Raw genomic sequence first — 12061 nt, forward strand, 5'->3', positions numbered from 1 at the left:
CGCGGTTTGCTCTCGCGTTCCCCGAACCACCCTGCAAACCGCAGGGAAGGAGATCTGCTTGCTCGGGGTTCGGGGAACGCGAGAGCAAACCGGGGAAGGAGACCAGCTTGATTACCAGAGGCTTCCTCAGGTATGCTGGGATACCTGCTTATTCCACGGAGGTCAAGAAAAGCGCTGGTAAGTGTCTATACTTGATTACCAGCGCTGGATCACCAGCGCTGGATCCTCTACACCCGAGACAAAACGGGAGTACGGCCAGCGCTGCAAACAGGGAGTTGCAGCGCTGGTGGTGCCCTGAAGATGTGTACACCTCCTAAGTTGCAGCGCTGTAACTCCCTCACCAGCGCTGCAACTTTCTGATGTAGACAAGCCCTGAGTCTCCAAAATAGATGTGGGAAGCAGCACAGCATTTGATATAGGACACAAGAGAGCACTAAAAGAAGGTCCTGGAGGCATAAGAATTCTGAAGGTTGTTTTAAAAGTACATAAAGTATATCAGTAATTTAGTATCTGTGAATTTTGGAATTCCCTTTCAATGGTACACATTGTTATCAAAGTAGGTAAATAATGGAACTGATGAATAATTGCTTTTCCAAACAGACACGTACTGAAATGCTTTTGGATGTAGACACAACTTGAACAGTTTGGAAGCATATTTTTTCAACTGTGTTTGGAAATTTTGCAACATGCTATTCTTTCTCTTGAGTTCTTTTAATGATTGGCTTTTTTGGGGTGGCAGTGGAGGCACGTAACAGATTTTTCAACAGATTCTGAACTAATTGGGATAAATTAAGGTATTATTATGTATGCTATGCAGTCTATTACATATGACCTCTTTCTTTCATATTTTCACATGGGTTTAGAGAAAGTCTCACATATAATACACACACTTTACAGTTTTCATGCTAAGATATAAGCCTCTCCACGATGGGACTGCCGATGAAGCTTTGATTTATCTGCTGTCTATGGTTGCATGTTTCGTACAGATTCTGCTGTGTTCAATAGATTTTATTTCTGTTCAGTATGTCTGAAGTCTTTAACACAAAGCTCTCCTTTGTCCTGTTCTTCTTTAGATTGAATGTTCCAGTATATCTGACTACTCGGAAAAAATTATCAAAGCGAACCACTTGGACAACAGTAAGACATCTAAGAATAGTTTCTGTGAAAAATGGTGGCAGACTGGGGCCTGCGCTCTCTGATTGATTTCTGTTGTATAGTTTACATGTAATTGATGGTTTGGTACATGCAGCTGATGATTTATTTATTTAGATATAAATAGAAAACAAAATAATCCTTATTCACAGCTCTAGGCACCTGGACAATTACCGAGAATCATAATCTACCCTGGAATAATAACCCAGGAGCACATCAGTGCTTATGTGCAATGAAAGTAAATGAACCTAACCAGCTGGTAATTCAATGTAGCAAAATAGACCCCAAATGCTACCTTCAGTGATCCTTCAATCCACAGCAAATAGGTGATCTTTACAGAGGTTTTTTCAAACGGGGGTTGGGGACAAATTCAAGAATCAAGGGGTCTCTCATGGAAGGTGTCTTCATTGCAGGGTGAGTCAGGGCTAGGCTAATCCTTGTAGAATGTTCTGTGACGTTGTGCAGTCTGTTCGGTTTTATAAAAATTTGATAATGAGTGTATATAATGCAACTGGAATATGCTTCATGCAAAAGGTCTCTTGTAAGGTATCATTGCAAAGCTTATAATCTACTGAGTGTGATCATCCTATTTGTATAAATGTACCACTCTTGTATCAGACACTAGAAATATGAAACATAACTCTGAGGGCCTAGTGTAATTATGCAAAGTGTGGGCCATTAATGGTGGTTTGGAATCTTAATGGCTCTCATCAACCAGGACAATTGACTGTTTGCAGGCAAACATTCCTGTGAGTCAGGCTGGGAGGAATGAAGACTTGGGGTCTTACAGTGACATGTGATCATGTCACATGAACTGTAATCCATCTTTAACATGGTGCTTTTCCAGTGGGGGGGTGGACACCCAGAGAGAGACAAAGGATTCCTGCCTTATGCAAAAGATATATAAAGGGGTGGAAGAGAACAAAGAGGGGAGAGCCATCATGAAGAATCCCCTAGCTACCAACTGAGCTGGAACAAGAGCTGTACCGGGGAAAGAATTGTGCCCAGGTCTGCAAGCTATCTAGTCTGAGAAAAAACTTACTGAAGCATCTCTGAGGGTGAGATTATCTGTATTCAGTTTGATTAGATATAGATTTGCACGTTTTATTTTATTTTGCTTGGTGACTTACTTTGTTCTGTTACTACTTGGAACGACTTAAAGCCTACTTTCTGTATTTAATAACATCACTTTTTACTTATTAATTAACTCGGGGGAGCAAACAACTGTGATATCTCTCTGTTAGTGTTATAGAGAGTGAACAATTTATGAGTTTACCCTGCATAAGCTTTATACAGGGTAAAACAGATTTATTTGAATTTAGACCCCATTGGAAGTTGGGCATCTGAATGTTAAAGACAAGCACACTTCTGTGAGCTGCTTTCAGGTAAACCTGCAGCTTTGGGGCAAGTAATTCAGACCCTGGGTCTTTGTTGGAGCAGACGGGAGTGTCTGGCTCAGCAAGACAGGGTGCTGGAGTCCTGAGCTGGCAGGGAAAGCAGGAGCAGAGGTAGTCTTGGCACATAGGGTGGCAGCTACTAAGGGGTTTCTGTGATCCAACCCATCACACGTTCCCTAGTGCGGACCTCTACCCTGTAGCTGAATCCACACTGGTGCTGTACTAGGTGCCCCTGTGCTGGGGCAGGCTTTTGGCAGGACATCCTGTGGCTCTTAGCCCTGTACTAAGCTGTGCTGTTGCCAGCTGCTGCTAAGCTGCAGTGGCTAAGCTGCTGCTGTCTGCTTCTGGCCAACAGACAGCACTCTGGGGGGACGATTTCTCACATGGCATGTCTATTCAAATCTGTGGAAGCACAGCAGAACTGTAACAGGCAACTTGGGGTTTAAATGCTGAGCTAGTGTAGGTGACTCCAGTGCAGAAGAAGGGAGGAGGTAGAGAGCAAGAAAATATGGCGAAGGTGAAATTGTGGGAATGCAGTGGAGGACTTGATTAGCCTGTGTCCTCACTGCAATGTAGATGGATTGCCAGCCTGGGCTGAGGAGAAACACAAGCTCAAGCCCAGCAGCATATGCTAACCTGGGTTTAAAGCACCATCAAGCATGGGTAAGAGGTTCTGTGTGGACTTCAGGGGGATAGGGTAAACACCCATGTTAGATCCCGGACTAACTCTCCAGTGAAGACATACCTGAAGAATACCCTGTTGGCAGTGCACTCTTGTCATAAACAGATAGTTAAGGGTTAATGTCTCTCTTACCTGTAAAGGGTTAACAAACAGGGACCCCAAACACCTGACCAGAGGACCAATCAGAAGACAAGATACTTTCAAATCTCATGGGAGGGAAGCCTTTGTTTGTGGGTTTTGGGTTTGGCTTTGTTCTCTCTGGGTCCTGGATGGGACTAGAGGTGCAACCAGGTTTCTGCCAATCTCCCTGCTACAGTCTCTTATCTATTCAGAATTGTAAGTATGAAAAGGCGGTCATAGTCTTTTAATTTGTTTTTTTTTTCATTTACATATGTGTACTTGCTGGAAGTAGCTTAAGTTGTGTTTCTGCTGGAGAAAGTTTCTTTCTATTGTTTATAAGCTGAAAGATCCTGTAACTTTTTACCATCTAAAGTGCAGAGATAAACCTTTTACTTTTTTTTTTCTTTTTTATTAAAAGTTTTGCTTTTTAAGACCTGTTTGATTTTTTTCTCCTAGTTAAGTTTCAAGGGAATTGTGTCTGTATTCACCAGGAAATTGGTGGGGAGAAGGGAAGGATAACTTTTCTCTTTGTGTTAGATTCACGCAGCTTGTATTGCCTCTGGGTGAGGGGGAAGGTAACACTCCTCTCGGTGTGGTGATTCAAGAAGTTGAATCAGGCAATCTCCTAGTGTTCTCAGGGCAGGAAGGAGCTGGGAGGAAGAAGAGAGGGGGAAGGGAATGGTTTATTTTCCTTTGTTGTGAGACTCAAGGAATCTGGGTCTTGGGGTCCCCTGGGAAGGTTTTGGGGGGACCAGAGGGTATCAGGCCCTAAAAATTCCTGATTAGTGGCAGTGCTACAGAATCTAAGCTGGTAATTAAGCTTAGAGGACTTTATGCTAGTATCCATATCCTGGATGCTAAGGTCCAGATTTGGGAATTATACTTAACAACTCTCTTCTCTACCAACTGGTTTTCTCTCCAGTAAAACTCTCATTGACTTGAATGATAGTTTTGCCAGAGAAAGGATTGCAAAGCTATTTTTTTAAATATTAAAAGCAGCTGCAGTGGTCTCTGCCATGTACTCAGCAATACCTTCCATGACTGCTTAATCTAGACTGACATTTAGGTAGCTGTGAGTGGTGAAACTAAACTGGACAATCTGGGATCTATTGAACTAGAGAGAAACACAGGGTCTGTCTGTGTTCAGTAGCCTCAGTGAAGGATCTCCTTTATATTAATTCTACCTGAGTCCTGTTTCGTCTTTAGCATGAAGACTCAAAGTGCAAAAATTTGGACATAAATTTCAATGTGTTCATGGGTGTTTAGACCTGTGGAGGGGAGGTTGTTCAGCTTATTAAAGGGGCCACCAAATGAAATTAATGGGCAGAAATTAATAGGCAGCAGGTTTAAAACAAACTAAAGGAAGTATTTTTCCACACTATGCACAGTCAACCTGTGGAACTTCTTGCCAGAGGATGTCATGAAGGCCAAGATGATAAGAGAGTTCAAAAAAGAATTAGATAAGTTCATGGAGGATAGGTCCATCAATGGCTATTAGCCAGGATGGGTCAGGATGGTGTCCCTGGCCTCTGTTTGCCAGAAGCTGGGAATGGGCAACAGGAGATAGATCACTTGATGATTACCTCTTCTGTTCAGTCCCTCTGGAGCACCTGGCACTGGCCACTGTCAGAAGACATGATACTGGGCTAGATGGACCTTTGGTCTGACCCAATATTGCCGTTCTTATGTTCTTATATAAAGATGGGGGCTATCTGAAATATTCTAATGTAGGACTTGGTTCCAATTTCAAACACATTCGATGCTTGGGAGGTGTTCAGCTCTGAGGTCTGGGATATTGATTCAGAGCTATTTCTTGTGTTATGTACAGAAATCTCATAACGAAACAGGACTCCTACAAGCCTTCTCTATGGGGTTCAATCACTGAGCAAATTACCTTTTTTTCAGATAGATCCATCTCTAACCTTTCTGAATCTATGATCCTCCATAATGAATAATTTTGGCCTCATTGTGCTATCACTAACATAGGTAGAAATCAAGAGTAACACCACTGACATCAATTAGTTCACACCAGTGTAAAACCCAGAGTAAACACCTCTTTCTTTGTTTACCAAGACACACCATTCTCTAGAGAGTCCAAGGGCCATACTCTACTCTCGGTTGCACCAGTGTAAATCTGGAGTCACTCCAATGAAATTAGTGGAATATCTCCACATTACACTGGTATAAATGAGAGTAAGCCCTGACTCCAAGGATCCAGTTCTCCTCTTCTAAAACTCATAGAACCTTTAAATTAAAAAAAAAAATCCTGTAAAGTTAATTTAGACTAGAGCCAGTGAAAAAAGAGCTGAACTGACAGCTGTTTACCAAAAACTAGGTAAAACACAGCTAGTGGCAGTGCAAGCTTCCCCCGCCCCACCCACGAGAGAGAGAGTAAAATTTCAGTCTCCAGGCCTGTCATTCTGGCAGCTGTCAACAGTGCTAAAATTCACCCCAAAGGAATCGTCAGGACCATTTTGACATGTGATAGAAGTAGGATACCCGAGTCTTGACAACAGTGATTATTGTAGCAATCATATTCTGGAAGGATAAAATTCACCTCTGTGCTTCATTTAAATTTTAAAATAGAGTTTAAGTGGGACATTAAGTTTGTATTGGCTTCATCGTAACCCAAAATGATGCATCCACATAAAAAAATTCAGGCAAACTCATATTTCAGAAGCTAGTTTTCCAATGCCAAGTTTTCCAAATCATCTAACACACAGCTTTAATATCACATAGTTCAACTTAATGCTGGTCAAACAGTAATCTCCCACTCTCCCATGATTTCTGATTATTTTTGTGAATAGAAACACTGAGTTCTGTTTGCTAAGGCTTGGTCTACACTACACGTTTAAACCGATTTTAGCAGCGTTAAACTGATTTAACGCTGTACCCGTCCACACTACAAGGCCCTTTATATCGGTATAAAAGGCTCTTTAAATCGGTTTCTGTACTTCTCCTCGACGAGAGGAGTAGCGCTAAAATCGGTATTACCATATCGGATTAGGGTTAGTGTGGCCGCAAATCAACAGTATTGGCCTCTGGGAGGTATCCCACAGTGCACCACTGTGACTGCTCTGGACAGCAATCTCAGCTCGGATGCAGTGGCCAGGTAAACAGGAAAAGCTCTGTGAAATTTTGATTTTCATTTCCTGTTTGCCCAGCGTGGAGCTCTGATCAGCACGGGTGGCGATGCAGTCCCAAATCCAAAAAGAGCTCCAGCATGGACCATACGGGAGATACTGAATCTGATCGCTGTATGGGGAAACAAATCTGTTCTATCAAAGCTCCATTACAGAAGACGAAATGCCAAAGCATTTGAAAAAAAAATCTACAGGCTACACAGTGCTGCGTGACAAGCATAACGGGAAGCCAGAGACTCAACTGGATGCTCATGGAGGGAGGGAGGGGGTACTGAGGACTCCAGCTATCCCACAGTCCCCAGCAGTCTCCAAAAAGTATTTGCATTTTTGGCTGAGCTCCCAATGCCTGTAGGTTCAAACACATTGTCCGGCGTGGTTCAGGGAATAGCTCGTCAATTTACTCCCTACCCCCCATGTAAAAGAAAAGGGAAAGAAATCGTTTCTTGACTTCTTTCAGTGTCACCCTATGTCTACTGAATGCTGCTGGTAGACGCGATGCTGCAGCAGTGAAGAGCAGTATTGGCTCCTCTCTCCTCACCGGTGGCAGACGGTGCAGTAAGACTGGTAACCGTCCTTCTTATCAACCCGTGAGTGCTCCTGGCTGGCTTCAGGTGAGACTGGCTGGGGGCGCTTAGGTGAAAATAGGAATGATTCTCAGTCATTCCCAGTAGATGGTACAGAACGGCTGGTAATCATCTTCATCATAGCCACTGGGGGCTGAGCTCCATCAGCCCCCTCCCTTTCCTGTGTAAAGAAAAAATTCTGTCCTGCCTGGACTATCATAGCAGCGGCATGCTGGGCTCCTCTCCCCCACACCACTTAATGTCCTGCCTGGACTGTCTTAGCATGGGGAGGCTGCCTCCCCCTCATTTTATCTCACTAACAAGTCACTGTTTCTTATTCCTGCATTCTTTATAACTTCATGACACAAATGGGGGATACACTGCCACGGTAGCCCAGGAAGGTTGGGGGAGGAAGGAAGCAACGGGTGGGGTTGTTGCAGGGGCACCCCCCGTGAATGGCATGTAGCTCATCATTTCTGTGGGATTTGACACAGAGCAGCTGTGCTTTCTGATACACTGCTTCTCTAGTACACTTGCCCCAAATCCTAGGCAGGACTGGCTCTATTTTTAGAAACTGTAAAGGAGAAATTGACTTGGGGAGTCATTCACAGTTTTGCCTTTGCACCCCTGGCCAATCTCAGCTGGGGCACCCATGATAGCAGCAGACAGTACAGAAGAACAGATAACTGTCATCTCATTGCCAAATTACACCAGCAGCAGACGATACAGAATGATTGGTAACCATCTCAGCTATCATGCAAAAGCAAATGAATGCTGCTGTGTAGTGCTGGAGTATCGCCTCTGTCTGCGGCATCCAGTACACATACGGTGACTGTAAAAAAAAAAGCTGAACGGGCTCCATGGTTGCTGTGCTGTGGCGTCTGCCAGGGCAATCCAGGGAAAAAGGGCGCCAAATGATTGTCTGCCGTCTTTCCTAGAGGAAGGAATGACTGATGACATTTACCCAGAACCACCCACGACAATGATTTTTGCCCCATCAGCCACTGGGGCTTTCAACCCAGAATTCTAAGGGGCGGGGGAGACTGCGGGAACTATGGGATAGCTACGGAATAGCTACCCACAGTGCAACGCTCCGGAAATCGACGCTAGCCTCGGACCATGGAGGCATACCACCGAATTAATGTGCTTAGTGTGGCCGTGTGCACTTGACTTTATACAATTTGTTTTATAAAACCAGTTTATCTAAAATCGGAATAATCCCGTAGTGTAGATGTACCCTAAGATTAATTGGTTTCTATTATTTGGTATGCAGAAGTATTTGTACTAGTGCTAGGTGTTCAGAAAAGTTTCTGTGAATCCTAAATGTTTCACAGATTTTAGCATAGATAATGATTTGTCTAAAAATTAATATTGGAAAGTGCATTCATCTCTAATCACTACATTTTTTTATTCTCCTATGTCAAACATTTCAATTGTCCAGTCAGGGAACAGACCCAGTGCCATCTCACTTCAGTAACTATGACAAAACATGAAGGGTGTATTGTAGCAAAGGGAACAGTTTGCAAACAGCCCATTGTTTGAAAAATTATTTGTCCAAACTATTTGGAAGAAAACTTACAAATAATGAATATTTCTGGAGAAAGTCGGGACACACTTGTGAATAATTTGCTAATTATAAAGGGAGATAATTATTTGTAACAAATAATGCAACCAGATCTAGATCACCTTTAGCATTACTGTAAGTAAAATATATGCTCTCATTTACACCAATATTATCATGGTGCAATTCCATTGACTTTAATAAGTTACTCCTGGTTTTCACCTGTGAACGTGAGAGAGAATCAGAGCATACTTGTAACCTTCCACAGAAGTAAAATGAAGCACTTACATTACTTTATGCATACCTGTTATTATGATAACACAATAAACAGCTCAAGGCTGGATTTTGCTGTAAAGTTAGGCTTATTCAAACCAAATGGGTTACTTAATCCACGTGGTGCTGTGAATTCAATTAGCTTCTGTGATTTACCTCACCACCTCTATTTCCATTCTTGGTTAAAAAGAAAGTGAGCGAGTATTTAGAGAGGAGTACACCTTTGAATTAGAAACGTCAGTGGGAAAGAATGCGTAGGTTGTTCCAATCTGGTTTGTGTAACTCACTGTACTTGGAGGCAGATATATTAAATTGAAAGCTTACGTGGGATGTAACTTAAATGAAGGCAAATAGAATATACACCTAATACGTATTCTGCATAATCAGAACACTTTTGAAACATTTCTAACATGAGTCAAGGGTTGTTTGATCCCTTTTCAAACAAGAGTTGCCTAATTATTTCATAAGATTCAGAGTTCAGCCTGTGCTTGTAGAAAAAATCACTGAGAACTTGCTATCAGAGTAAATGAGTATAAATTGCAAACAGTGGGCCATATTCAGAGCTCACGTGAGTGCTGTTCCCAGGGAAGTGTGTTGGCCAAATGCACTGGCCCATACAGATGAAAGTGGAGGGACCATGCATACACGATGTCAGAATCATTCAGTGAATATATAACTGTGCTCGTAACTAGGTATGATCCATGTACATTCTTTATATTAAAACTCAAAATAACTGAACCTTAAATGCCTTGTATCAGCAAAACATGATCCTTGCACTTTTGCTGCTATGGGGTATGACATATGGTACAAGTTGCACATTGTAAAGGTAGTTAAGAAAATATACTGTAAGTGGTAAAGCAGTGTCACTTGCATTGATTTTGCATTTGAAGTGTTGCACCCATTTTGCGCAACAACTCTAAAGGTGTAGAATAAGTGTGTGAGTCTGTGTGTGTTGAGGGATTGTAACAGGAAAAGCAATTAGGAAGAGAATGTAAGATAAAGAAGGGGCTCTGCTTTATTTTAACACTCCTTTACTGCTTTCCTTGATACAACCCATTCTTCTTCCCCTCTCAGTGTAAGCAGAAGAATCAAGCTGTGTTAATAAATGTTGGCCCTCATTTTGAGCTCATTGGTTTTCCACTAATGTAAATGAATGAATCTCACTGATACTACTCTGTATTCACATTGGTGTGGATAGGGTCTGGGTCTTTGTTCAGATGGATCTACCTCATCCCCAGAATGGAATGTCTTCCCCTTTTTGCAGAGTTTTACTGCAGGAGGGGATGATCTGGCCTATTATTATTCTTTGTTGATCCAGGTGATGTGATTCCATCCCCCCCTCCCCCTTCGGTGATTTGCCAGCAATTTAACAAGCTTCGCTGTGTGTTGTCCCTGCAGTCTGCAAGTTAGGTCTTCAGCCACTCCGAACTAAATAACCTTCTCAGCTCCTTGAAACTAATGTGCTGCTGACAAAACACCTGACAGGAATGTTTTTCAAAACAGCCACTGTGGATAGCTGGGGAAAGGCAGCCAAGTCCAAAACTGCTAGCAGATTCTAAGTGAGGTGCCAATGTGTTGTGAAAGAGTCTGTCAAGAAGCAGATGATTTTGGAAAGCAGGGCAGGTGTTTGTGCAGACTTTTATGTTTGTGTTCCATGGAGATAAAATTACATCTGCTGAGTGAGCTGTCCAAGATTTTTAAAGAAAATGGCCCTGATTCTCCTCAGTGTGAAGATAGAATAATACTTTGAAAGTCCCACCAATGCACATGTAGAGTGGATCCATTGAAGCCAAAGGAGCTGTATGCTGCAAAGCTGATGTGAGATCACAGTCAGGCTGTATGTCTGTAAGAGATGGTGGGATGTATTTATCTGGTCATTTAAGCTTAAGGATGCATGTTCTCAGTTCCTCTTTCCTGCTCCTTAACAAATACCTCTGGTCCTACTTCCGAGAGAGATATTTTAATAGATTTAAGGCTATGCACTATGAATTATTGCCTTAACAGTTAAATCACTTAACCAGAGTCATGCTAAGAACTACCCATTGAATGCTGGGAACTTGTCTGAACTTTGTTTTGAGAATTGGGCTCTGATTTGTTTTGAGTTTGTTCAAGTTTCCTTGATTTTGAACTAAGAGCTATTGGAAAATTCTGAAAGGATGGCTGTGAACAGGCTAGTAGTTTTCCAAGAATGGAAAATTATAAAACTCAAGATGGACTCAGAAGACGCTTTTCTTGTCTTTGCTTTTGTTTTATATCTGTTCTTTTCTTTATTTTCCACTCCAGCTTATGGGTGTTCAACCTACTGAACATTAAGAGTGAAATCCTGGCTCCACTGAAGTCAATGGCAAAACTCCAGTTCATTTCAATGGGGCCAGGATTTTACCAACCTACCTTAGCAGGTCCAAGATTTCATTTTGCCTGCTCACTCTTCTGGGGTAGAAAACTTTGTCTAACAATGGAACTGGAACGCCAATCAAGCCTTTCTAACCTGACCACAAATGGTCAAATGTTGAAGAAGTTTTCTTTCTTCAGGGTTTTAAATTGTTCAGTTTTTAAAAACTTGTCCTGGATTTTGTTAATCAATCTTTTATAGAAAACAAAACAATTATGAACAAATTTTATTTATTGAAAAATAGGTTCTGAGTAAAAAAATATTCTAATGATCATGTCAATAATGTTTTATAATTTTTTCAATAATAATTTCAACTAAAATGACATGAAAAATATTGCAAAAAGCAAGATCAATCAAAAAAGTTAACAGGATTTTTTTCTTCAAAAAAGCTCATTTGGAGATGAAGAAAACTTTTGCTTGAACATTTTTGACCAATTTTAATTAAGTCCAATTCAAGTGACCCTGCTTTACCATTTACAGTATATTTTCTTAACTACCTGCTACCTCACCAGAAGAGGGAGTATCCGCTTTTCCTTTTTCATGTTTTCTTTTTTCATCCATGTTTGTCTGTATTTCTCTTTGGTGGGGGAAAGGGAGTTAACAAATTTCAGAGTTTTGTAAGTAAGCTGAGAACTTTTTGCTGTAGCATCCTTAACATTTCCATCACCGAAGACAAGGCTTAAGAAACAAAGCTGGTTTTGTAACTTGCAATTTTCCCTTCAGACATAAATAAACAAGCAAGGGAGCTCCCACCTTGTGCAGTTAGAGAAGTTAAACC

The 12061-nt window shown here is 41.7% G+C and overlaps 1 protein-coding gene across 3 annotated transcripts in view; it reads left to right on the forward strand.

The window, feature by feature from the left end:
• PRMT8 (protein arginine methyltransferase 8) overlaps positions 1-12061 on the forward strand; it is a 110752-nt gene that overhangs the window by 67537 nt on the left and 31154 nt on the right. For all 3 annotated transcript variants that reach the window (XM_030538503.1, XM_030538513.1, XM_030538521.1), the window contains one exon: positions 1074-1137. In XM_030538503.1, coding sequence (XP_030394363.1) covers positions 1074-1137 — 64 coding nt within the window. The remainder of the gene's footprint in view (positions 1-1073; positions 1138-12061) is intronic.

The sequence above is a fragment of the Gopherus evgoodei genome, chromosome 1 (assembly GCF_007399415.2).
Source record: "Gopherus evgoodei ecotype Sinaloan lineage chromosome 1, rGopEvg1_v1.p, whole genome shotgun sequence".
NCBI classification, from domain to species: domain Eukaryota; kingdom Metazoa; phylum Chordata; order Testudines; family Testudinidae; genus Gopherus; species Gopherus evgoodei.